We start from the raw sequence: 24,893 nt of genomic DNA, 5'->3' as shown, positions 1-24,893 counted from the left end.
GGGAGAAAATGAGAGGAGTAGAGTGGGGCTCTTTCATGATGATGTCATTAAACAGGATGGATACTGGAGATCTATATCCCATCACCTCTACAGAATATAGCATTTATGTATGGGGTGCCTCCAAGTTAACTCAAATGTAGAAACACCAACTATGAGTTAGTCATAAAGCACCAACCTAAACCTACATGGTTAACTCAGAACAAATGCTGAACCTGGACATATAATATGTACATGGAGGAGTAAAGCACCATATTACTCATGCATAAATACCATTTATAATGCAAGACAAAACATATAATTAACTTATAGACATACACATCTTCCAGTAAATTCCTTAAAGATGGAAGTTTTCTGCCTCATTGCTTTATTTCTCCCATTTGATATTCTAAAGCCTGCTCTTTGATTTATTTGTTTGCTTTCTTCCACATGCATTATAAACATGCAATAGGAGAGACGGTGCCCATGCACTGTCTAAATGCCAAAGTCAAGTGTTTAATATGCAATTCAAGGAGACTCTACCAACATTATCACTGCCTCACCATCATCATAATTATCACCATCATCACCCACCAGTGGCTAACATTCACTGGACTCTTTCCAGGTGTCAAGCACTGTGTTAATTGCTTTGTACACACGATTGTCAATCAGTTCATAATTGTTAGTCTCACAGCACCAGGAGGTTAGTTACCAGAAATGCAAAGAATTTCTATTATGAAACACATGTGTATTATGGTTGCTAGGCAAATGGGAAATGTAAAAATTATAAAATTCTAGAATGTCTGTTGGTGGATCTTCATGCTTGGGGATGCTGTGGTTAGTTTTCTTTATGTTCTGTGGCCATGGTGTCTCAATAAATTCTGTCTAGATCATTTTCTTAGTGAAGGTGAGTGGGAAAGGCCTGTTGCCTGCAGAAATCTTTTTGGAGAAACCTGAGGACAAACTTGTGTTTTAATTCTCTGTTTGAGAGAACTGCTGGTTCCGAGTCAAGCCTTTGGCAGGCAGTATCCTTACTGTGCTGGAATAATTGGGATGCAGTATCAAATAAAGCAATAAAAAAGGAAATTCCTCTGAAACTCTCACTGGTATTTAATATTTTATTCATTCCCATGTTATTGTGCTTTGCCTGCAGTAAAACAGCCTCCAAACAGCCTCCTAGGAGTGAGGCATTAGGAGGCTGACAAGCGTTTTCCCATGAATTGCTACTACAATACAATGGCATTTTGTTTGCTGTTTTGTTTCCTTGTCTTCTAACATTCTTTTTGACTTTCAAGGAAAAAAAAAGAAGAAAAAGAAACCCTCCTATGAATGACAAAGAAAAGGAAAGAAAAGTTCCTTTTAAACTTTCAACCTTTTTCATTTGCTACTGGGTAGCATGTAAACATTTTTTTTCTCATGGTATATACATCATGCCGGTAGTCTCTTTCGTTTTTTGTGCTTTAAATGGCCTCCCCCCCCCCCCCCTTTAACCACATAACACTGCCTTTCCATTATGGATTCAGAAAATCGGCAGGAAAAAAAAATCAGCCGTGTGTATATATTAAGAAAGGGGAAGTCAGAGGAAGATGGATCAAACCATCCATCTATCCATGTGGCCATTTATCTATCAATCCATCTCACTACCCACCCGCCTCTATTAAAATAAATAGCAGGCACTATACACATTGCTGGTTGGCTGAAGTTGTGATCTGGACAAAAGGTCTGTTTGGGAAAAGGATGCTGAAGCTCTAATTCTATTTGCGCCGGTTGAAAATCAGGAGGGGTTTTTCTACACTTCACTTTTATTAGATTATTTCTTATAGATGGTTTCTTTTTTCCTCCCAGACGCGTGGTGGAGGCTGCTGAAGCAGTTGGTCTATAGTTAGAATAATTAAATTAACCATTTGGTACAACTTTTAGGGGAAAGCTCGCGTGTAGAAAGCACAACTCGAACAAAACAGCGCGCTGGGGCTGGGGCTCCGACCTAGCCCAGCCCCGCAAGCCTTTCATCTTCGGAGCAGAAGCAGGACCCCAGCCACAAAAGACCGGCGGAGGGGAAGATGGCCAGCGATGGTGGGGGTGGGGTGGGGTGGGGAGAGGGACGGTGTCCCGGAACAAAATAAACCTACAAGGCCTACAAAGGGGAAAATGAAGTCAAGCGCTTTTGCTCATTCGACCGTGCGGTCCCAGCGCTGAAAGGTCTCCTGGTACAAAGAGAGGAAGGCTCACAGCACCGCGACCAGGCGAAGCCGGGCACTAGGGGGCGCCTGCCGAGAGGCCGGGGCCGGGGCCGGGTGCGGGGACCTGGGAAAGGGCTGGCGCGGGGGGTCGGAGGAGCCAGGAGTGGAACCTGAGGGAGCTCCGAACCGCAGGGCTGGGAGACTCCGAGCTCGCGGAGGGCGGAGGCGCCGCGGGGAGTGCCATGCGGGGCCCAGCACCGGTCTCGGCTGGGCCTGCCCCTCTCTCGCCCTCTCCGGGCTCCCGGCTCCGGCCCCCGCGGCCTCTCACTTCTCTAGCCCCGGCTCCTTAGGGGACTCGGCGCTCCGCTTGCTCGGCTTCTCCTGAAGTCACCCACCAACACCTCAAAGCCCGGCTTTCCGGAGCTGCACACCTTATTCCACATTCCAATATTCCCTGCGCACAGGAACTCCTTCCAAGCACCTACTAGACCCCAAAGTTCCTACATTTTCACTCCAGAGCTATCCCCAAAAGCTGCGGAAATTAACCCTGCTCCTCCGAGCTCCCCACACACTCCAGGTCTGCGGCCCGCCGCCACCCCGCCCCAGTCGGTGCAGGGGGCTGTAGCAGAGGAGGACCCAACGAACAACTGCCCAGCACTCGGGTCGGGCCCGCAAGCCGCTTCCCCGGGCGGGGCGCTCGCGCTCCTTACCGGCCCGGGTGCCCCGGGACGCGGATGCCAAGAGCGGTGCGAGCTTGGTTATTGCCAGGCACGGGCCTTGAAGCTAAAACTCATCCCCTCCCGGACACCCCATGGCACTCTCTTCTGCAGAAAAACCCGTTTAAACCCCACCTAACCAGAAGCAGTAAGCTTGCGGGGTGCCACCCAGGCCTGTGCTCCCCGCATCCACATCCCCAGAGTGCGCGCCTCGGGCGGCGGAGACCGGTTCGGAAAACCAGGGAGCAACCCCCCAAAGTCCGAGAGATTCTAGAAACTTGGACAATCGCAGCCTCGTGCTTGACAACCTATTCCTCATCTCGGGGGCTGGGGGTGGGGGTAGGAGTTGGGATGGGGGTAAGGGTGGTGAAATTCCATGTATAGCGTAGCTTCTGAGGGGGCATAGCCACCTCCTGTCCAAATGCAGATTCATATTCATGAGAGCGAGATAAATAAAGACAAATCCCCACTGTAATAACACTTGGATTCGCATCAGTCTTTGCTGGCCTTTAGGTTTAGGGGACCGAAGACAGATGTTTGCATCCCTTTTCTCCTCTTGTCTTGTGACCATAAAGAAAAACCATTTAGAGCGTTGCAATTTGTTTCCCGCCGCAGTAAAACCTTGTACACATTTATTTTCATTTCACCCCCGTGCACAAAAAAGTGCACACTGGTCACCAAGGGCCCTTCTTTATCAAATACGCATTGTACAACATACAACTGCAATAAAACTATCAGCCCTCCCCATAAAACTATCACCAGGCTGCTCCGCGGGTCCGCTGCCTCCATTCCCGAAAGGAGCTCTTTCTCACGTCCAGAGGACGCGCCACCACCTGAAACCAGCCTGAAACTCACCCAGCGGAGAAACGCGGGACTGGGGGTCGGCTGTCCCTGTTTAATCCATTACGGCGTCCGCAGCAGTTTAGTGCGCAATAAAACACGGTGGCAGTGGAGAGCGGGCGCCCATCCACTCCCCGGCACTAGCATCGAATTAAACCACTTAGTTTGGCAAACACTGAACGCCTAAATGCCCCTATAAAGACTTTATGAGTTTGTTACTTTAATTACTGACTTGTTACAGAGCACATAAAGGGGGTAATGAATGCAATAAAACTAATTATCTACACATTTAATTCATATAAAATATCCAGGGTTTGTTTACACCACACGGCGATTCAGCTAAGCATTCCTCCTCTTGTACAAAGAGAGGAAGGATTTAATGAAATAGTTTCCCTTTTTCTGCTACAGCTTAACGAACCAAATGAAAATTACCCTCTGCGTAAATTATCGGGCCACCGAGGTCCACAAATCACGGCTCACTTTGTGCCTTGCTGCCAGCACCTAAGAGCCTGAGGAATTAGACAAGAAAAGTGCCCGACCTGGACCCCGGAAATTTAAAGGCAAGGATTTCGCTGACGGCAGTCGGCAAACCTAAAGGGCAAACAGCAATGCTCTTTTCGAAGTTCGGGGTTTGTGGGGGATTGTGGGCACCTGAAAAAGTGGAGGCGAAAAAAGAGAGGGAGAACGCCAGAGAGGGATGGAAGAGAAGACACAGTCGGGGATACTTCATGCCCGCATGCCAGTTATGGAGTAATTAAAACCAACGACCGCACAGAACCTCCAAAACAACAAAATGCAAAACCTTGCCCTAATGCATAACTGAGAGCAAAGGAGCCATCAGGTGACAATCCAGATGTTTTACATTCAAGAGCTTTACTCATATGTTCTTTTATTTTTTAAACAACTGTGTAAGCAGAGCCTCTAGAAAAGCACATTAAGCCACAAGAAATGCAATTCAGAAGATGCTTATTTTTTAAAACCCCTCTACCAGGTGTATTTTAAAGAAATCCACTTATCGTTCACATAAACCCCCTTGGCCCACTTACTCTATGTTACAGGGCGCCTGAGTCTTGCCAATGTCCCAGTCCTTTATAACATTTCATGCACTTCGGGGGGTAGGCTTGTTGTTAAATTGAGCGTGTAACGCTCTTACAAAACAGGTTTTCTATGACATCAAGGTTTCTTCTCCCTAACAGAGGAAAAAAAAAAAAAGGAAAGAGAGAGAGAGGATGAAGAAGGGGGAAAACACACACACTATCTCAATTTATGCCTAAGGTATATGATCAGTTAAAAAGGCTTAAAAGCTCGGGGAAATTGGATCAGGGAGAATCGTCACCCAACTTTCATTATTTCCAAGTAGTGTGATTGAATTAAAGGGCAGGGAGCTGGTTAGAAGGGAGGATCAGGGGCTCAGTGCGTAATGGTGTGGTATTAAATTCTAATTAGAGATGCAGGAATCAATGATAGGGAGGTTGGACAGCTCAGTTCCCCAGTGCCAGCCCAATAGACGGATGAGTTATTGTCATGTAAAAAGCGCCAGCAATAAGACCAACCGCTTTGCTATTGTCCAAGTGGAAAGAGCCAAGTTTATTATGAGGACTATATGCTCTAGAGACCTCAGACAAGGCATCTCATAGGAGGCTTTTTCATAAAACTAGGCTCTGCTGGTAGTAAGGAGGCCAGTTTGGAGGCAGGCGTTGAGCTGTGCACATCTCCCCACTCCAGCCACCTTCTCCATACCCATCTTTTATTTCATTTTTCCACTTGGCTGAGCCATCCAGAGCCTTTTCAATGTATAAAATGGAATATTCTTACCTCAATTCCTCTGCCTACGAGTCCTGTATGGCTGGGATGGACACCTCGAGCCTGGCTTCAGCCTATGCTGACTTCAGTTCCTGCAGCCAGGCCAGTGGCTTCCAGTATAACCCGATAAGGACCACTTTTGGGGCCACGTCCGGCTGCCCGTCCCTCACGCCGGGATCCTGCAGCCTCGGCACCCTCAGGGACCACCAGAGCAGTCCGTACGCCGCAGGTAAGGACCGTCAGCTTTCTCAGTGGAGAAAGCCGCCTTTCCGCTGGTATATAGGAAGCCTTGATTGCATTTGAAAATGGAAATGTGTTTAGTATTTACCAAACGAAATTTGCTTACACAAATGAAAGAATTTATCACGTTAGAAGCGATTGCAGGGAGGGGTAATTCACTTACAGGGTTACACTATCCTAGTCACACCCGAACCGCCAACAAAATTATCTTAAGCTGCCAAAATGATAGGCATAATTTATTTACTTTGCGATGAGACGTAAAGCTTAGAAAATAATTAAATAACAAAGAGTAAAGCTCATTACTGGCAGTGTCTCTTTTTTTAAGAACCGACAGAGGCTCACACCTCTTTGGCAGGTCATTTTTATGATTATTTCTTTAATTAATATTATTTTTTTTGCAGCGCTTTCCCTCAACTTTTGGGCCGGGGCAACTTCTGAGAATTGAAAAGTTCCAACAGTGGGAGTGTTGGGTAACTTCCTCCCTGGTTCCCTGATATTCCGACTGATGTTTTCGGACTTTTTTCCTCTCTCGTTTTTCCTCATCAAAGCATTATCCCGTGTCCCGGCCCTCGGCCGTCTCCAATGTACGATTTCAACCCACCCAAAGGCGCTTGTGCCAGAAGGGACCCCGACAAAGCCCGAAGTTTGCGCCCCTGTTTCCGTATATAACTGATCTGCTCCGTTTTCCCCGGCAGCCCCGCTCAGTCACTCTCCCGCGCCGGTGTCGGGGACGCCTCCAGTGCCACCTGACTGTGGAGTCCTCACATTCCGGCTCCGTGGTCCGCGCGTTCCAGAACGTTTTGCTCACACTGTGTCCCCTCTATTGTCCCCAGTTCCTTACAAACTCTTCACCGACCACGGTGGCCTCAATGAGAAGCGCAAGCAGCGGCGCATCCGCACCACTTTCACAAGTGCGCAGCTCAAAGAGCTGGAGAGGGTGTTCGCGGAAACGCACTACCCTGACATCTACACCCGGGAGGAGCTGGCGCTGAAGATCGACCTCACCGAGGCTCGAGTCCAGGTATGCGCTCCCGGGAAACCACCCGGCTTCGCCGCACCAGGTCCGAAAAGGGATGAGGCGCGGGGAACCGCTGATATTGTTGAAGGTTCCAAATTCCCGGGCCTATTAGGAGAGGGGCCCGGGTCCAGGGCTCAACAGAGAGGCCAAGTTCGGAGGCGCAGTGCTCACGAAGAAGGGTTAGGGTGCGCGCTCTTGGGTTTACTTTCACAGCTGCAAAATGTTTCCCACCCCACCTAGAGCTGCTGAGGCATCCGGGGTGTGAATAGGCGAGGCAGTTCTGGGACAGGAAGCGTCCTGTGGGAGGAGTGAAGACTTTGACCCCCGTATTTATTTATTGCCAAATGTATCCCTCCCAACTGAAGCGCTTTTAACTTGGAGTCATGGCGTGAAGGTGCGTTTTCCAGGAAACTGACTTGCATGACATTCGCAAACGGGCTGTGACTCCGTGAAGGTCATGAAATGATGCTTACTCTAACCTTTAGGGACAAGTTCACGCACGAGCTGCCGTGGCGCCTCTCCAGGTGAACCTCCCTCCCCAGTGGAGGAGCGGTGTGCACTGTCGCACTCCTCTGGGGCCAACGGGCAGCAGTCACCAAACCCAGAGGCCCCATCCTCCTTCCATCAATTAGAATTTCACTCTGTACTTGAGGCCTAGTGGGGATGGCAAGTTTGGGGCAGCTCAAGAAGTAGCGGAGCAAAGGCCCGCCAAAGTAAGAGCTTCCATTTTAGGGCCTTCCTGGGCCCTGCGGCTTTTTACCTCTCCTGCGAGTCCCCCTTTTCCTGGCAATGTCAGATCACCTTAAGACAGTTTATCCGAAGACACACCAGCAACAAAGCAGGCGGGGCGGGGGGGGGCGCGGACTCGCTGGGGTGGGTGCGCGCGGGCGTACAGACGGCGCGGGGAGTCTAAAATAAGCGGAAACAGATCGCGGGCCGTCCTGATCCGCGCCTTTCTCTCCCATCTCCCTTCTCTCCCTGCTTCGCGGCCTCTCCGACCAGGTGTGGTTCCAGAACCGCCGCGCCAAGTTCCGCAAGCAGGAGCGTGCGGCAGCGGCCGCAGCGGCCGCGGCCAAGAACGGCTCTTCGGGAAAGAAGTCCGACTCCTCCCGGGACGACGAGAGCAAAGAGGCCAAGAGTACCGACCCGGACAGCACTGGGGGCCCGGGCCCCAACCCCAACCCCACGCCCAGCTGCGGCGCCAGTGGCGGGGGCGGCGGCGGGCCCAGTCCTGCTGGAGCCCCGGGGGCGACGGGGCCCGGGGGCCCGGGAGGCGAACCCGGCAAGGGCGGCGCTGCGGCGGCGGCGGCGGCGGCGGCAGCGGCGGCGGCGGCGGCGGCTGCGGCGGCGGCTGGAGGCCTAGCTGCGGCCGGGGGCCCTGGACAAGGCTGGGCTCCCGGCCCCGGCCCCATCACCTCCATCCCGGATTCGCTCGGGGGCCCGTTCGCCAGCGTCCTCTCTTCGCTCCAAAGACCCAACGGTGCCAAAGCCGCCTTAGTGAAGAGCAGTATGTTCTGATCGGGGACCCTGCTGCGGCGGCGGCGACAGCGGGCGAGCCAGGGCCGGGTGGCCGAGTGGGCGAGCGGGTAGGCCCGAGGCTGTGGCCGTCGCTGCTGCCGTGGCTTTTTCTTTGAGAGCCTAAAGTAATCGCGATAAGAATAAAGAGAAAACGGCGTCGCCCCATTTCAACCCCACTCCTACCCCATCCTGAACCCCCAAGCTAAACAGAAAACTTGCCTGGCTTCGCACCTGCCTCAGGGCCGCGTGGACGCGCCGGGGCAGCGCCTGTGGACTGGGAGGCGCGAGCAGCGCGGCCCGGACTCGGGGACGCTCTCAGGGGGCTGTGTCTGCGTGTCGGTGTGTGTCTTTCTCGGGGAATGTGTGTTTGTGGCCCGAGCAGGCGACAGGGAGAGTTGGGGCGGGTGGCACAACAACTCAGTGATTTGCTTAGGAAAAGAGAAAAATGAACAAAATATCCCGCAAAATAAAAGAACTTCGGAAGGCAGCAACCATTTTAAAAAAGTAAAAGAAAGGTTTTTAAATTCAAGAAAAAAAAGTAAATTGTGGGAAACGGGGAGGCAGCAGCTGGCACTGTCTGGGGGCCCTATCCTGTGAACCCCTACATTCGCGCCCTCCGGACAGCACAGACTCCCTGGGGGTTCCTCCTCAGGGGAGAGTGGGGACGCCTTGCAGCCCCTTTCCCCTCGTGTCCTTGGGTTCCGCCGCTGCGGCGACGACTCGTGCAGACTGTCTCCGCCACCAAGGTGACTTCCTCGCGCCCGCTTGCCTGTCCCACCTCGCCGAACGCCATCCCGCCGTCAAAGCATCCCGACTCAACATAGTTGCAACACCCAATCCCGAATCTCTGCAGTCACTCGGCCCTGAAAGATGCCCTATTCATGAGATGCCTTTTCATCATAAACTCTGCAAACTGTCTCATTTCGCAACTCTTCCCTCTTATCTCCCGTCACCCACACCGGCATTTCCTTCTTCCACCAGCTTTTACTGAACTTTCTGGCATTGCTTTGGATTGCAGTCAATTGTGGTCCACGCAACTGGCTGCAGAGAAATCTTCTGAGCAAGGGAAAGGCGCGCACACAAGTTTGCAGAAGCGTTTCAGTTTGCATTTCTGTTTGATCCGAAACGGACTCATATCCTATATGGAGGATGGACTGTATATTGATGATTCCATTCTTCGCGCAGTTTAGACATCTCTGTTGGAGTTTTGTTTTTGTTTTTTATTTTAAAAGGCACAAACTATAGATATTAGTTGAATGTTGAGGATTTAAATTTTTCTGTGTCTTTCTACAACTGTGTTCTGTGACTCAATTGTATCGTGTTAATATCAGTACAGACCGTCTCTTCTACGTGACCGTATAATGTTTTTCTCTTCTTGTAGTCTCTATGGTGTGTCTTTACGGAGTAATAAGGTTCTCACGGGTTCAATTCCTTTGTGTTTAGAGAGACCACGTTCAGACAATGGTATATATTTTTGTTATCAGGTGCATGTCTGTCTGATTTCATTTTTTCTGTTTGTTGAGTTATGTTTGTGAACATAAGCGTCATAAGTTATGTTTCAGATTTTTGAATTTATTTATATGTGTTATAATGAATGCTTCTATTTAAAAGGGAAATATTTCTACATGTGCATATAGTTTTCCAAGAGTGTACCATTAACTTGATTGTTGATAATAAAAACAAAAAGCAAGTCTAGCAACTGAACTCTTCTGACTTTTCTTTGATTCTTTTTTGTTTGGTTGTTTTTTTAATTTTTTAAGTTAAAAAATGATAAGGGAGGACAGAGGAAATTGTATCAAATATCTAGAAGCCACCATGACTCTGGAAACCTAGGTGGGTTGGGAGTCTAAACACAGGCAGTCAAATCCAGCCAATATAAAATTTAGTGCTTGGGATAGCAGGCAGGATTCTTCCGTTCTGTGCTTATTTGCCTTCCAGTCACCAACCACAAAAGAACACCAGGCCATTGATAAGAATGTTCCGATCGGTGCCTAGGCTGGCTGGTGGATGCGGGGTCAGGGAAGGCACGATTCTGATTCCAATGCTCGACTTGAGATGTACTCGTAAGTGGAAATTCTGCTTTCAGGATTTTTGGCATCCCGCTAGGTCCCCGTGGTTCAGCCTCCTTAAGCCCCACAGATATGGCTCAAGAAGCAGGGATGCCTGAGGGTCTCTGTGGGGGCAGGTGGACCAGGAAGGCTGGGGCCTGAGGGCAACTCGCAGGCAATGTTAGTGTGTTTGGAAAAATAACAGGACAACTGACTTAGGAGCACTTGCAAGTACCAGGTTGGGCCCTCCATACACTATCTCATTGATCCTCAAGACAACACCCGGAAGCAGGTACAGCTCCCATCCTCCTTTTCTTTTAAACAGATCAGGAAATGAACGTAACAGAGGTTAACTTGCTCAAGAGTCCCTGGCGTATGAGTGATGGGCCTGCCTTTGAACCCAGGAAATCAGATTCCACAGCCTGCACATTTACTGTACCAGTTGTTCCCAGAGTGTGGTTCCTGGAGCAGCAGCAGCATTTGGGAACTTGTTAGACACATGAATTCTTAGACTCTATGCTAGATCTACTAAATCAGAAATTCTGGTAGTGGGGCCCAGCAAAGCGTTTTAACAAGCTCTCTAGAGGATATGAGAACTACTGAGAGACACCATGAGAAATCCAAATGAAAAATTTGCAGAAATGGAGCTATATTGGGAACAGGTGTGGAGCAGGGACTCTGACAGCCTCCATTACCCCGTTTTGGAAGGGAGGAAGGAGTCACCACCACAGCCCTAAGACAGAATCCTGCCTCTTCCTTGGACTGTTTGGCTGGGCCACCTTCTTCAAGCAGAAGGCTGTGTAGTATTTCTCTGTTTGGGCCTTACCAGTTAGATGAGCCAGTTCTCTTCGTCTAAGGGGAGGCCACAGTCTGCCTCCTCTGGTCTGAGGATTAGTAGCTGATCTGGCTAAAATTTATCAGGCCTTCCTACCTTAAACGTCCAGATATGGCTTGTGCCAGATCAAGCAGGTTTCATTCAGAAATTTCAAATCTTTGGACCTTAGCTAACTTCCCACAGTTTTTCTAAAGGGCTTTAAAGTAGTCTTAAAAAAAATCTCTAAATGCCCCTCAGTAGATTTCCCAAGACAACATTCTATACACAATGCCATTAATTGTACTGGTCTAAAATGTCAGCAATTGCCAGGTCCCCTGGACCCCAGGACTTGGTTGTAGATATAACTTAGGAGGTCTTGGAGACACAAAAAGAAGGGTAGGAATTTATTGACAAAAAGAACATTCAAAGACCAGGTAACCTAGTCCTAGGCTTGGCAGGTAGAAAATTAGCTTTCCCTTTGGCATCGAGAGCCACAGGGTAGCCTCTGTGAGCTGATGGGCAGGCCAGTGGGACAGGCATTCTGGAGAAGGCAAGCCCAGGAGAGAGAAAGAAAGGAGAGAGGAAGGGAAAAAAAAGAAGTAGAGAGAGGAAGGAAAGGAGAGACACAGAAAGAGAAGGAGAACCAAATAGCCAGAGAAAAGTTTTAGGAACCCCCAGAAGGCCCTGGAGATCCTTTCAGATGAGGATCCCCAAATTCCCTTCTCCTGGTCTTGCCTTGCTTTGAGTGACTGATCTCCAAGATAAGGTAAACTCTGGGGACTGGTAGGGAAAATATACTTCCCATCCCTGCACCCCAACTTCCAAGAGGATTGCATTTTAAATCTCTGGAGACACCCAGCTGTAGTATCTCAAATATCAACTTCTCTTTAATTTGGGTCACCTCTGCCTCTCTTATAAGTCAAAGAAGCAAACTGTTGGGAGACAAGTTTGTTGATTGAATGCAAAATAATGCTTTTGTAATATGATGGAGCCTAGCGGCAGGACACTGTGTCTCTTGCATTGTGTCATTTCCTTGGAGCCCTGCACAGTGTGAACAAACTCACTTTCACTTTTCCTCTCCTGAGGAATTTGCATTTTGGCTCATCAAAGCATGCTTTTTCCTGGCAACTCAGGGACCACATGTGACTTCACAAAAGCCGCATGAGCTGATGCCAGATGGCCACCTTGCAACAAGTCTCCTTCATGACGTGGCCGAGAGTGTTTCCATCAGAAAGTGGTTTCAGAGTCGGGCCAAAAGCCCAGCAATAGTAGTTCCCCCAGATGCTTCTCTGTGGCCACCTCATGCCCTTTTGAAGATAACCTGTGGCTAGATAGAGACGGCCCTTGATTTAGGGAAGGGATCTGTGTGACCTTGAGTGGCAAATAACTTAATCCCTCTGAACCTGGTTCATCAGCAGTAAATATGGATAGTAACACAGGCTTGTGAGATTGTTGGGGGGTTAAATAAGATGTACAATGAGTATTTGGCATAGCAGGAAGTTTCCAGTGAATGTCAGATATTATTACTATTACTATCATTATTATCATTAAATTCATAGATTCTTTCTTGAACTTCCTAGCTCAGGACTCAGAATACTGAAAACAACCCTCAGCTGTCACTAAAGTCATGGCCCAAGAATACAGAGTGTAAGGGAATATGCAAAGATTGGAACTGGAGAACTTTGCTCAGGGTGACAGTCACAGCCAAGGACTGATGAGTAATAACTACTAATATTTATTGAGTGCTCATATACGGCAGGCACTTTTTAGCTTATGAACTTTAAAGCCTTTAGTACTCACAACTACCCAATGAGAAAATACAATTCCCACTTTTTTTCTTAGGAGGAAACTGAGGCAGAGGGGCTAGGTAACATGCCAGGGCCACACAGCTGCTAGCACTGCAACAGGAATCCAACCCAGTTAATTTGTCTTCAGAGTCCATGCTCTTTAAGCACTGCTTCTTAATCACTGTTCTTCCTCTGCAAGTAGAACTGGGCAAGAGATCTCATCTTGCAAAGAGGCTCAGGAAGCTACTCAGCCAGATTCAGAATGAAGTCCAAGGCCTGAAAGGGAGCAGGGTTTGGGGTCCCCAGGGAAGGGAGGCTGTTTTCTGTAAGGCAGCATGTATCTTTCTGCTAGTTCACGGTATCTTTCTGGCAAATGAACAAGACAAGGACTGGCCAGGGTCATGGAACATGGAAGAGAAAGGAATAGTTACGTTTATGAAGTATGGAACATTGGCTGGTGGACAGGAATGGTTGCAAGGAATAGACATCAACCTCTAGGCTCATTTATTACCACCGTGACAGATGGATGGTGCAAATGGCAAAAGTCCCCCGAATCCTTAATTTTCCAGGCCTAATCTGAAATCAATCATCTTAAATTAATTTATTCAAATCCTTAATTTAATTAATTGACTTAATCTGAACTAACTTGATTAATTTAAATCCTTAAATCCTTAATTTCCCACAGTGTCTGTTTACAAATCTGCATGAAAAAATAATGACTGAATGACTTTACCCAGTAGTGTTTCCATGGAAAGCAAAGTACAGTGCCTAGACCTGGGACCTCCCAAGCCAATAAGTGGGATTATTTGAAAACAGTCTGTGACTCTGTCCCCATCACTAGAGTAGATGTTTTGAATTGTGTTAGTCTTGGTTTAATTCAGGAGTTTTTAACCTTGGGTTCATGGATAACATTTAAGGAGGAACAACAACAAAAAAAACATACATATTTTTACTAATCTGTACCTGAAATTTAGCATTTTCATGGTGAATGTAGGCAAAAAAGGCACAATAGTATTATTAGTACTAATGACTCTGTCACCAATGGAAATCACAAATATTTTCATTTCACATTAGAGTTTTTGAAGTGTGGAGAAATGGAAAAAGGATCCTCACCTGACCCTAAACCACTTGATGATGTAATTGACCTATTGCTAGGCTAATGCTTCCCCACTCATAGGCAATGAGCTATTATTGACTGAGTCACTGTATAAAGAGCTCTGCCCAGTGGTCTGGACAGAGGCAGAGATGGAGGTGGATTATAGACCTGCAGACTTCTGGATGCAGATGTGATTCTAGTGTTCAACTTACCGATGGGAGAGTAAAGCTGGGTTTAAGCCCTTTTATTCCAAGAATATTCTGTTGCCAATTTCTCTGTTTCACTGAATCCATAGTGAACTGTCCTGGGGCTGAAACCCTCAGGTAAGACAGAAAATACCTCAATATATCATTTACATTTACCATTAATTTGAAGTTATGGTAATTATTAGATCAGCCACTAGATCTTGTTATTTAATATATTAATAAAGAAGCACATAAATGACTACATCACAAATTATTTTTTAAAGTTTTTGATAAATTTATTTTAATTGGCTTCTTTGTAATCATATGCATTTTATTTTTTGCATGTAAAAATGCCATCTTGAGATGCGTTCATAGGCATCACCAGACTGCCAAGGGGTCCATGGCACAAAAAAGCTAACAGCTCCTGGCTAATTGGTGAGAGCAGGGCATTCCCCTCTCTGCAAACTCTGACTGTAAGAATCTCTCATAGAACCAGATCATGTAATCATTTTATTCTACAGGTGGAAGAATTATAGAGAAGTTTTAAACCTATCACATGCTCCTTCAAAGGACAAAATAAGATGAAGCAAGCCCCCAAAGCCAAATAAGGAAAGTTTCAGAATTTAAAAAGGCACTGGCTAGGTAAGGGTGACAGTGAAACAGCACAGGACAGTGGGAGGTGAGTCAGGGTTTCAACAGGACTTGAATATCCTCATATTGTTTAATGAGCATCATGTGAGCCTGCGTGGTGCTGAGTGCAGCACAGAACAGCCCTCTATGATGAAGGCGGGCTTCACTCCTTTTACACTGCTGAAATCCAAAGCTCTTGAGTCACTTGTCCAAGTCACACCACTAATAATGGCAAAGCCAGGGCTCAACCTCTTAACAAATAAAAAAGGTTAAAAAAGAAATAACGGAGGAATAGAAAAAGAGGAAAGGAATTCATTTGCCTAGCTGTCACTCACTTTAATTTTGTCCAAAGCTGAAGCTATTCAGTTTGTTAAAATACCCCAAGGCCAAGTGATTGAGCAATGATGTTACTTTAGCCATGTGTTTGATGTCAGAGACCTCCCTCTGGGGAAAGTCAGGCATCAGGGGGGAAATAAAGCCTTCTTACCTGGACATAATTTCATTAGGGAACCCAAAGGATGACTGTTTGCTATTTGCTATCTGATGATTTAAGCGGTGATTTCTAGAACAGGAAGAGCCTGGGTATAAAACTTAATTTCTTTAGGGCCCTAGTGGCATGGCTACCTCAGGCGAAAGTGGAGTGTACGCCCGGTTTGTCTGAGGCATAAGATATTATGCTTTTGGAGTACTTTGTATTAGATACTCTGCTAGCTATTTTGCATTTGTTATGTATTATAGTTTTTCAAGGCTCCTGAGGTAGATATTATTGTTCTTATTTTACAGGTGAAAGAAATCCAAGTAATAAAAAGGCTGAGCAACTTGTTTAAGATCCCAGAGCTGGTAAGGCCAGAGCTGAGCTCTGAACCCTTGTCCTTGATACCAAAATCCCATTCTCTTGGGGCCAGGAATCCCATTCCAGAGTCCAGAGGAATCACTGAGATAACAGCCTAGAACCCAGCACTGCCCTTAGCCTGCCTGTTCACGACCTAAGACAATGTTAAGAAAGGTAGAAAGGGAGGGGCGGAAGATGGCGGCGTGAGTAGAGCAGCGGAAATCTCCTCCCAAAACAACATATATCTATGAAAATATAACAAAGACAACCCTTCCTAGAATAAAGACCAGAGGACACAGGACAATATCCAGACCACATCCGCACCTGCGAGAACCCAGCGCCTCGCGAAGGGGGTAAGATACAAGCCCCGGCCTGGCAGGAGCTGAGCGCCCATACCCCCAGCTCCCAGCGGGAGAAGAGTAGGCAGAGCGAGAGGGAGACGGAGCCCAGGACTGCTGAACACTCAACCCCAGCCATCCGGGCCAGAGTGCAGGGCCCTCGATACTGGGAAAACAGGACAGGGCCCTCGATACTGGGAAAAAAGCAGGACAGCAAGAACAGTGAGCGGGCACTGGAGGACGGGTGTCGGAGGACATAAGAAAAGTGCGCGACCATTTTTTTTTTTTTGCTTTTTTGCTGTTTTGTTTTGGCGAGCGCTTTTTGGAAGTCTTAAAGGGATAGGGACCCCAATACTAGGGAAACAGAGCAGAAAGACCGGTGAGCAGAGGCCTGAGGCTGGCACCGGAGAATAAAGAAAAACGAACGACCACCTTTTTTTTTTTTTTTTTAATTAAAAACTTTTATTTTTTTTTTAATTTGAAAATATTTTTCTTTTTTTTTTTTTGGTGGTCGTTGTTTTGTCTTGGCGGGTGCTTTTTGGAAGACTTAAAGGGGCAGGGCGGGTCACTTAATCCAGAGGTAGGGAATCTGGGGATCTCTGGGCACCCTAACCCCTGGGCTGCAGGGAGCAGGGAGGCCCCTTACAGAGATAAATAGCCTCCCAGCAGCTCCTGCTCCAACGCGACTCCACCATTTTGGAGTAGCTGCCCGAGCCAGGCCACGCCCACAGCAACAGCGGAGATTAACTCCATAGCAGCCGGGCAGGAAGCAGAAACCCTGTCTGCGCGCAGCTGCGCAGCACAAGCCACTAGAGGCCGCTGTTCTCCCAGGAGAGGAGGGCCACAAACCAACAAGAAAGGAAGTCCTTCCAGCCGTCACTCGTCCCAGTTCTGCAGACTATTCCTATCACCATGAAAAGGCAAAGCTACAGGCAGACAAAGATCACAGAGACAACACCAGAGAAGGAGACAGACCTAACCAGTCTTCCTGACAAAGAATTCAAAATAAGAGTCATAAACATGCTGACGGAGATGCAGAGAAATACGCAAGAAAAATGGGATGAAGTCCGGAAAGAGATCACAGATGCCAGAAAGGAGATCGCAGAAATGAAACAAACTCTGGAAGGGTTTATAAGCAGAATGGATAGAATGCAAGAGGCCATTGATGGAATTGAAATCAGAGAACAGGAACGCATAGAAGCTGACATAGAGAGAGACAAAAGGATCTGAAGGAATGAAACAATATTAAGAGAACTGTGTGACCAATCCAAATGAACAATATCCGTATTATAGGGGTTCCAGAAGAAGAAGAGAGAGGCAAAGAGATGGAAAGTATCTTAGAAGAAATAATTGCTGAAAACTTCCCCACACTGGGGGAGGAAGTAATCGAACAGACCACGGAAATACACAGAACCCCCAACAGAAAGGATCCAAGAAGGGCAACACCAAGACACATAATAATTAAAATGGCAAAGATCAAGGACAAGGAAAGAGTGTTAAAGGCAGCTAGAGAGAAAAAGGTCACCTATAAAGGGAAACCCATCAGGCTAACGTCAGATTTCTCAACAGAAACCCTACAGGCCAGAAGAGAATGGCATGATATATTTAATACAATGAAACAGAAGGGCCTTGAACCAAGGATACTGTATCCAGCACGACTATCATTCAAATATGATGGTGGGATTAAACAATTACCAGACAAACAAAAGTTGAGGGAATTTGCTTCCCACAAACCACCTCTACAGAACATCTTACAGGGACTGCTCTAGATGGGAGCACTCCTAGAAAGAGCACAGCACAAAACACCCAACATATGAAGAATCAAGGAGGAGGAAAAAGAAGGGAGAGAAGAAAAGAATCTCCAGACAGTGTATATAACAGCTCAATAACTGAGCTAAGTTAGGCAGTAAGATACTGAACAGGCTAACCTTGAACCTTTGGTAACCACGAATTTAAAGCCTGCAATGGCAATAAGTACATATCTTTCAATAGTCACCCTAAATGTTAATGGGTTGAATGCACCAATCAAAAGACACAGAGTAACAGAATGGATAAAAAAGCAAGACCCATCTATATGCTGCTTACAAGAAACTCACCTCAAACCCAAAGACATGTACAGACTAAAAGTCAAGGGATGGAAAAACATATTTCAAGCAAACAACAGTGAGAAGAAAGCAGGGGTTGCAGTACTAATATCAGACAAAATAGACTTCAAAACAAAGAAAGTAACAAGAGATAAAGAAGGACACTACATAATGATAAAGGGCTCAGTCAAACAATAGGATATAACCATTCTAAATATATATGCACCCAACACAGGAGCACCAGCATATGTGAAACAAATAGTAACAGAACTAAAGGGGGATATAGACTGCAATGCATTCATTCTAGGAGACTTCAACACACCACTCACCCCAAAGGATAGATCCACTGGGCAGAAAATAAGTAAGGACACAGAGGCACTGAACAACACAGTAGAGCAGATGGACTTAATAGACATCTACAGAACTCTACAACCAAAAGCAACAGGATATACATTCTTCTCAAGTGCACATGGAACATTCTCCAGAATAGACCACATACTAGGCCACAAAAAGAGCCTCAGAAAATTCCAAAAGATTGAAATCCTACCAACCAACTTTTCAGACCACAAAGGCATAAAACTAGAAATAAACTGTACAAAGAAAGCAAAGAGGCTCACGAACACATGGAGGCTTAACAACACGCTCCTAAATAATCAATGGATCAATGACCAAATCAAAATGGAGATCCAGCAATATATGGAAACAAATGACAACAACAACACTAAGCCCCAACTTCTGTGGGACACAGCAAAAGCAGTCTTAAGAGAAAAGTATATAGCAATCCAAGCATATTTTAAAAAGGAAGAGCAATCCCAAATGAAGGGTCTAATGTCACAATTATCGAAATTGGAAAAAGAAGAACAGATGAGGCCTAAGGTCAGCAGAAGGAGGGACATAATAAAGATCAGAGAAGAAATAAATAAAATTGAGAAGAATAAAACAATAGCAAAAATCAATGAAACCAAGAGCTGGTTCTTCGAGAAAATAAACAAAATTGATAAACCTCTAGCCAGACTTATTAAGAGGAAAAGAGAGTCAACACAAATCAACAGTATCAGAAACGAGAAAGGAAAAATCACGACGGACCTCACGGAAATGCAAATAATTATTGGAGACTACTATGAAAACCTATATGCTAACAAGCTGGGAAACCTAGGAGAAATGGACAACTTCCTAGAAAAATACAACCTTCCAAGATTGACCCAGGAAGAAACAGAAAATCTAAACAGACCAATTATCAGCAACGAAATTGAAGCAGTAATCAAAAAACTACCAAAGAACAAAACCACCGGGCCAGATGGATTTACCTCGGAATTTTATCAGACATACAGGGAAGACATAATACCCATTCTCCTTAAAGTTTTCCAAAAAATAGAGGAGGAGGGGATACTCCCAAACTCATTCTATGAAGCTAACATCACCCTAATACCAAAACCAGGCAAAGACCCCACCAAAAAAGAAAACTACAGACCAATATCCCTGATGAACGTAGATGCAAAAATACTCAACAAAATATTAGCAAACCGAATTCAAAAATACATCAAAAGGATCATACACCATGACCAAGAGGGATTCATCCCAGGGATGCAAGGATGGTACAACATTCGAAAGTCCATCAACATCATCCACCACATCAACAAAAAGAAAGACAAAAACCACATGATCATCTCCATAGATGCTGAAAAAGCATTTGACAAAGTTCAACATCCATTCATGATAAAAACTCTCAGCAAAATGGGAATAGAGGGCAAGTACCTCAACATAATAAAGGCCATCTATGATAAACCCACAGCTAACATTATATTGAACAGCGAGAAGCTGAAAGCATTTCCTCTGAGATCGGGAACTAGACAGGGATGCCCTCTCTCCCCACTGCTATTTAACATAGTACTGGAGGTCCTAGCCACGGCAATCAGACAAAATAAAGAAATACAAGGAATCCAGATTGGTAAAGAAGAAGTTAAACTGTCACTATTTGCAGATGACATGATACTGTACATAAAAAACCCTAAAGACTCCACCCCAAAACTACTAGAACTGATATCGGAATACAGCAAAGTTGCAGGATACAAAATCAACACACAGAAATCTGTGGCTTTCCTATATACTAACAATGAACCAACAGAAAGAGAAATCAGGAAAACAACTCCATTCACAATTGCACCAAAAAAAATAAAATACCTAGGAATAAACCTAACCAAAGAAGTGAAAGACTTATACTCTGAAAACTACAAGTCACTCTTAAGAGAAATTAAAGGGGACACTAACAGATGGAAACTCATCCCATGCTCGTGGCTAGGAAGAATTAATATTGTCAAAATGGCCATCCTGCCCAAAGCAATATACAGATTTGATGCAATCCCTATGAAACTACCAGAAACATTCTTTAATGAACTGGAACAAATAATTCAAAAATTCATATGGAAACACCAAAGACCCCGAATAGCCAAAGCAATCCTGAGAAAGAAGAATAAAGTAGGGGGGATCTCACTCCCCAACTTCAAGCTCTACTATAAAGCCATAGTAATCAAGACAATTTGGTACTGGCACAAGAGCAGAGCCACAGACCAATGGAACAGACTAGAGAATCCAGACATTAACCCAGACATATATGGTGAATTAATATTTGATAACGGAGCCATGGACATACAATGGCAAAATGACAGTCTCTTCAACAGGTGGTGCTGGCAAAACTGGACAGCTACATGTAGGAGAATGAAACTGGACCATTGTCTAACCCCATATACAAAAGTAAACTCAAAATGGATCAAAGACCTGAATGTAAGCCATGAAACCATTAAACTCTTGGAAGAAAACATAGGCACAAACCTCTTAGACATAAACATGAGTGACCTCTTCTTGAACATATCTCCCCGGGCAAGGCAAACAACAGCAAAAATGAGTAAGTGGGACTATATTAAGCTGAAAAGCTTCTGTACAGCAAAAGATACCATCAATAGAACAAAAAGGATCCCTACAGTATGGGAGAATATATTTGAAAATGACACATCCGATAAAGGCTTGACATCCAGAATATATAAAGAGCTCACACGCCTCAACAAACAAAAAACAAATAACCCAATTAAAAAATGGGCAGAGGAACTGAACAGACAGTTCTCCAAAACAGAAATACAGATGGCCAACAGACACATGAAAAGATGCTCCACATCGCTAATTATCAGAGAAATGCAAATTAAAACTACAATGAGGTATCACCTCACACCAGTAAGGATGGCTGCCATCCAAAAGACAAACAACAACAAATGTTGGCGAGGCTGTGGAGAAAGGGGAACCCTCCTACACTGCTGGTGGGAATGTAAGTTAGTTCAACCATTGTGGAAAGCAGTATGGAGGTACATCAAAATGCTCAAAACAGACTTACCATTTGACCCAGGAATTCCACTCCTAGGAATTTACCCTAAAAACGCAGCAATCAAGTTTGAGAAAGACAGATGCACCCCTATGTTTATCGCAGCACTATTTACAATAGCCAAGAATTGGAAGCAACCTAAATGTCCATCGATAGATGAATGGATAAAGAAGATGTGGTACATATACACAATGGAATACTACTCAGCCATAAGAAAAGGGCAAATCCAATCATTTGCAGCAACATGGATGGAGCTGGAGGGTATTATGCTCAGTGAAACAAGCCAAGCGGAGAAAGAGAAATACCAAATGATTTCACTTATCTGTGGAATATAAGAACAAAGGAAAAACTGAAGGAGCAAAACAGCAGCAGAATCACAGAACTCAAGAATGGACTAACAGGTACCAAAGGGAAAGGGACTGGGGAGGATGGGTGGGTAGGGAGGGATAAGGGGGGGGAGAAGTAGGGGGGTATTAAGATCAACATACATGGGGGGGTAGGAGAAAAGGGAGGACTGTACAACACAGAGAAGGCAAGTAGTGATTCTACAACATTTTGCTATGCTGATGGACAGTGAATGTAAAGGGGTTTATAGGGGAGACCTGGTATAGGGGAGAGCCTAGTAAACATAATATTCGTCATGTAAGTGTAGATTAGTGGTACCAAAAAAAAAAAAAAAAGGGGCAGTTCCTGTGTGGTAACCTCCAAAGAGTTCTACACAAGGGTATTAAGGGCATATAAAAGTGTAGGCAAAGGGTCTGTTTGCGTTTATACAGAAGATCAAAGCCTAATTGGGCTACCCCGAAAATGAACTAAGATACGATATGAAAGAGAACTTCCAACATCAGCACTCTCTGGAAGACTCATGCCAGAAGATAATCATCAAAGAACCCCAACAAAGATCCACACACTGCTACAGCTGTAGATGCACTCATCCCACCAGCTCCTGGACTTGCCATGGGAATGAAGAAGGAGATATCTAAGCTGGCCTGTGCATACAGTAAAACAACAAGTTTGACTGGATCTATACTGTTGGAACTCAACCAAGAATTAGGAGAAGTGCAAATTGTAGCGCTCCAAAATCTTACAACTACAGACTATTTACTGTTAAAAGAACATAAGGGATGTGAACATTCCCCAGGAATGGGTTGTTTTAATTTGTCTGATTTCTCTCAGACTGTTCAAGCTCAGTTGGACAATATCCACCATATCATAGATAAGTTTTCACAAATGCCTAAGGTGCCTAACTGGTTTTCTTGGTTTCACTGGAGATGGCTGGTAATTACAGGTATGCTTTGGTTATGTAACTATACTCCTATTATGTTAATGTGTGTGCGCAATTTAAGTAGTAGCTTAAAACCTATACATGCTGAAGTTACTCTACAAGAAGATATGTCAAAGAAATAATCAATCTTCCCATGTTTTCTTCCGCCTGCTACTTCTATAGCTTTTCTTCTTCCTTCCTAATTACAACCCTTAAATAGAATTCGTGCCTCATATCAAATTTACCGAGTATCATAATTCTTCCAAGTGGTAAAGATACCTCAAGACAAATGCTGGGCATAGAAGCCACAGGGCATAAATATGCAAAGAAGTAAAAAGCTAACCTTTACAAACAGTAAGGCTTCTCTCTCACTTATCAACTTTACATTTCCCTGTATGGCCCCGGAAGATGACTGGTTAGCCAGAGACGGGTAAGATTCCTCAAGGGAGGAACAACCTAAGACAGGCACAGTCGCAGGGGGGCCATCAGGTGAGAAATTGGGGATCAACAGAGGTGAGGCTTAGAACCTCACCCCCCCTGTTCTGAGAGAAATCTTCTGCATACGTGGATGTTTTATTGCCCTTGTCTAACTTGGATTAACACATAGTCTACAGGCACACACCTGATCATCTACATTTGCTCTCTTACAACACTAAACTATGTTTTCTACCTTTATCTTGTATCTACCTACCACTTCAGCATTTTATTAAAAATAATAATAATAAAGAGAGAAATGTGGTATCCACATATAAATCAAGTATAAAAACCAAATGAGTATTCATATTTGAACTGATTGTTTATAGTTCATAATGCATTAGCAAAACCGAAAGTTTCTGTGATGACTGCCCTTGTACTGTTCACTATGTAACTTATTCAGTATGTAAGAATTTGTTCTCCATGTAAGAACTTGTTTGTTATGCCTCAGAAGATTGGAGACTGACGAAAATTAGGCTTGGGGTGGATTAATGATTGTGCATTGAGCATTGACTCCCCTATACAGAATTTTATTGTCGTTAACAACCATTTGATCAATAAATATGAGAGATGCCCTCACAAAAAATAAAAATAAAAATAAAAAAAAAAGAAAGGTAGAAAGGGTGATGAAAATGTTCTAGAATTAGATCATAGTGATGGCTATGCTACTTTGTGAATACACTAAAACCCAGTGAATTATATAATTTGAAAGGATGAATATTTTATAGTATAAGAATCATATATCAACATTTTATTACATTAATTTAAAATGTAACATTGTGTAAGTTTAAGGTGTACAGTGTGTTACTTTGATATGCTTATGTACTATAATATGATGCTGATGTAGAGATATTTATCGTATTACCTAATTAATTGTGCAATATTGTCTATATTCATTATATTGTCATTAGATCTCAGTGGCTTATTTACTACTTGTTACAAGTTTGTACCTTGAAACACCATCACCTACCCTCACTCCCCAGTAACTACCACTTTACTCTGTTTTTTACAGGTTTAACTTCTTTAGATTGTACAGTCGTTCTCTGTCTGACTTACCTCTTTTAGCATCATGTCCCCAAGATCCATCTATGTTGTTGCAAATGGGAGGATAACCTACTTTCTCATGGATGAATAACATTCCACGAAGATCCTTTTTATCCATTCCCCTGTCCATGGACATTTGGGTTGTTTTTTTATCTTAGCTCTTGTGAATAATGCTGCAATATACATGGGAGTCCACATATCTTGTTGAAATCCTGTTTTCACTTTCTTTGGTGTATACCCTGAAGATGAATTGCTGGATCATATGGTAGATCTATTTTTAATTTTTGAGGAAACTCCGTATTGTTTTCCATAGGGTTGGATCAATTTACATTCCAACTAACAATGTGTAAAGGTTCCCTTTTCACCACATCCTCACCAGCACTGTTGACTTCTTGTCTTCTTGATAATAGCCATTTATGAGGTGAGATCTCATTGTAGTTTTGATTTGCGTTTTCCTGATGATTAGTCATGTTGAGCATCTTTACATGTGCCTGTTGGCCATTTTGATGCACTCTTTGGAAAAAGTTCTATTTAGTTCCTCTGCCCATTTAAAAAATCAGATTGACTAAGTTCTTTATATATTTTGGATATCAACCTCTTATCTGATATAGGATTTGCAAAAATTTTCTCCCATTC

The 24,893-nt window shown here is 44.8% G+C and overlaps 1 protein-coding gene across 1 annotated transcript; it reads left to right on the top strand.

The window, feature by feature from the left end:
* Nucleotides 1-5,176: 5,176 nt before the first annotated feature.
* Nucleotides 5,177-9,975, top strand: PHOX2B (paired like homeobox 2B). Its single transcript, XM_036908581.2, has 3 exons — nucleotides 5,177-5,744; nucleotides 6,589-6,776; nucleotides 7,776-9,975. The coding sequence occupies exons 1-3, from the start codon at nucleotides 5,504-5,506 to the stop codon at nucleotides 8,289-8,291; spliced, it is 945 nt and encodes a 314-aa protein (XP_036764476.1). The 5' UTR covers nucleotides 5,177-5,503; the 3' UTR covers nucleotides 8,292-9,975.
* The last annotated feature ends 14,918 nt before the right edge of the window (nucleotides 9,976-24,893 follow it).

This window comes from Manis pentadactyla, chromosome 5, assembly GCF_030020395.1.
Source record: "Manis pentadactyla isolate mManPen7 chromosome 5, mManPen7.hap1, whole genome shotgun sequence".
NCBI lineage: Eukaryota > Metazoa > Chordata > Mammalia > Pholidota > Manidae > Manis > Manis pentadactyla.
The sequence above is the reverse complement of the archived record's forward strand: the minus strand, read 5'-3'. Positions and strand labels throughout refer to the sequence as shown.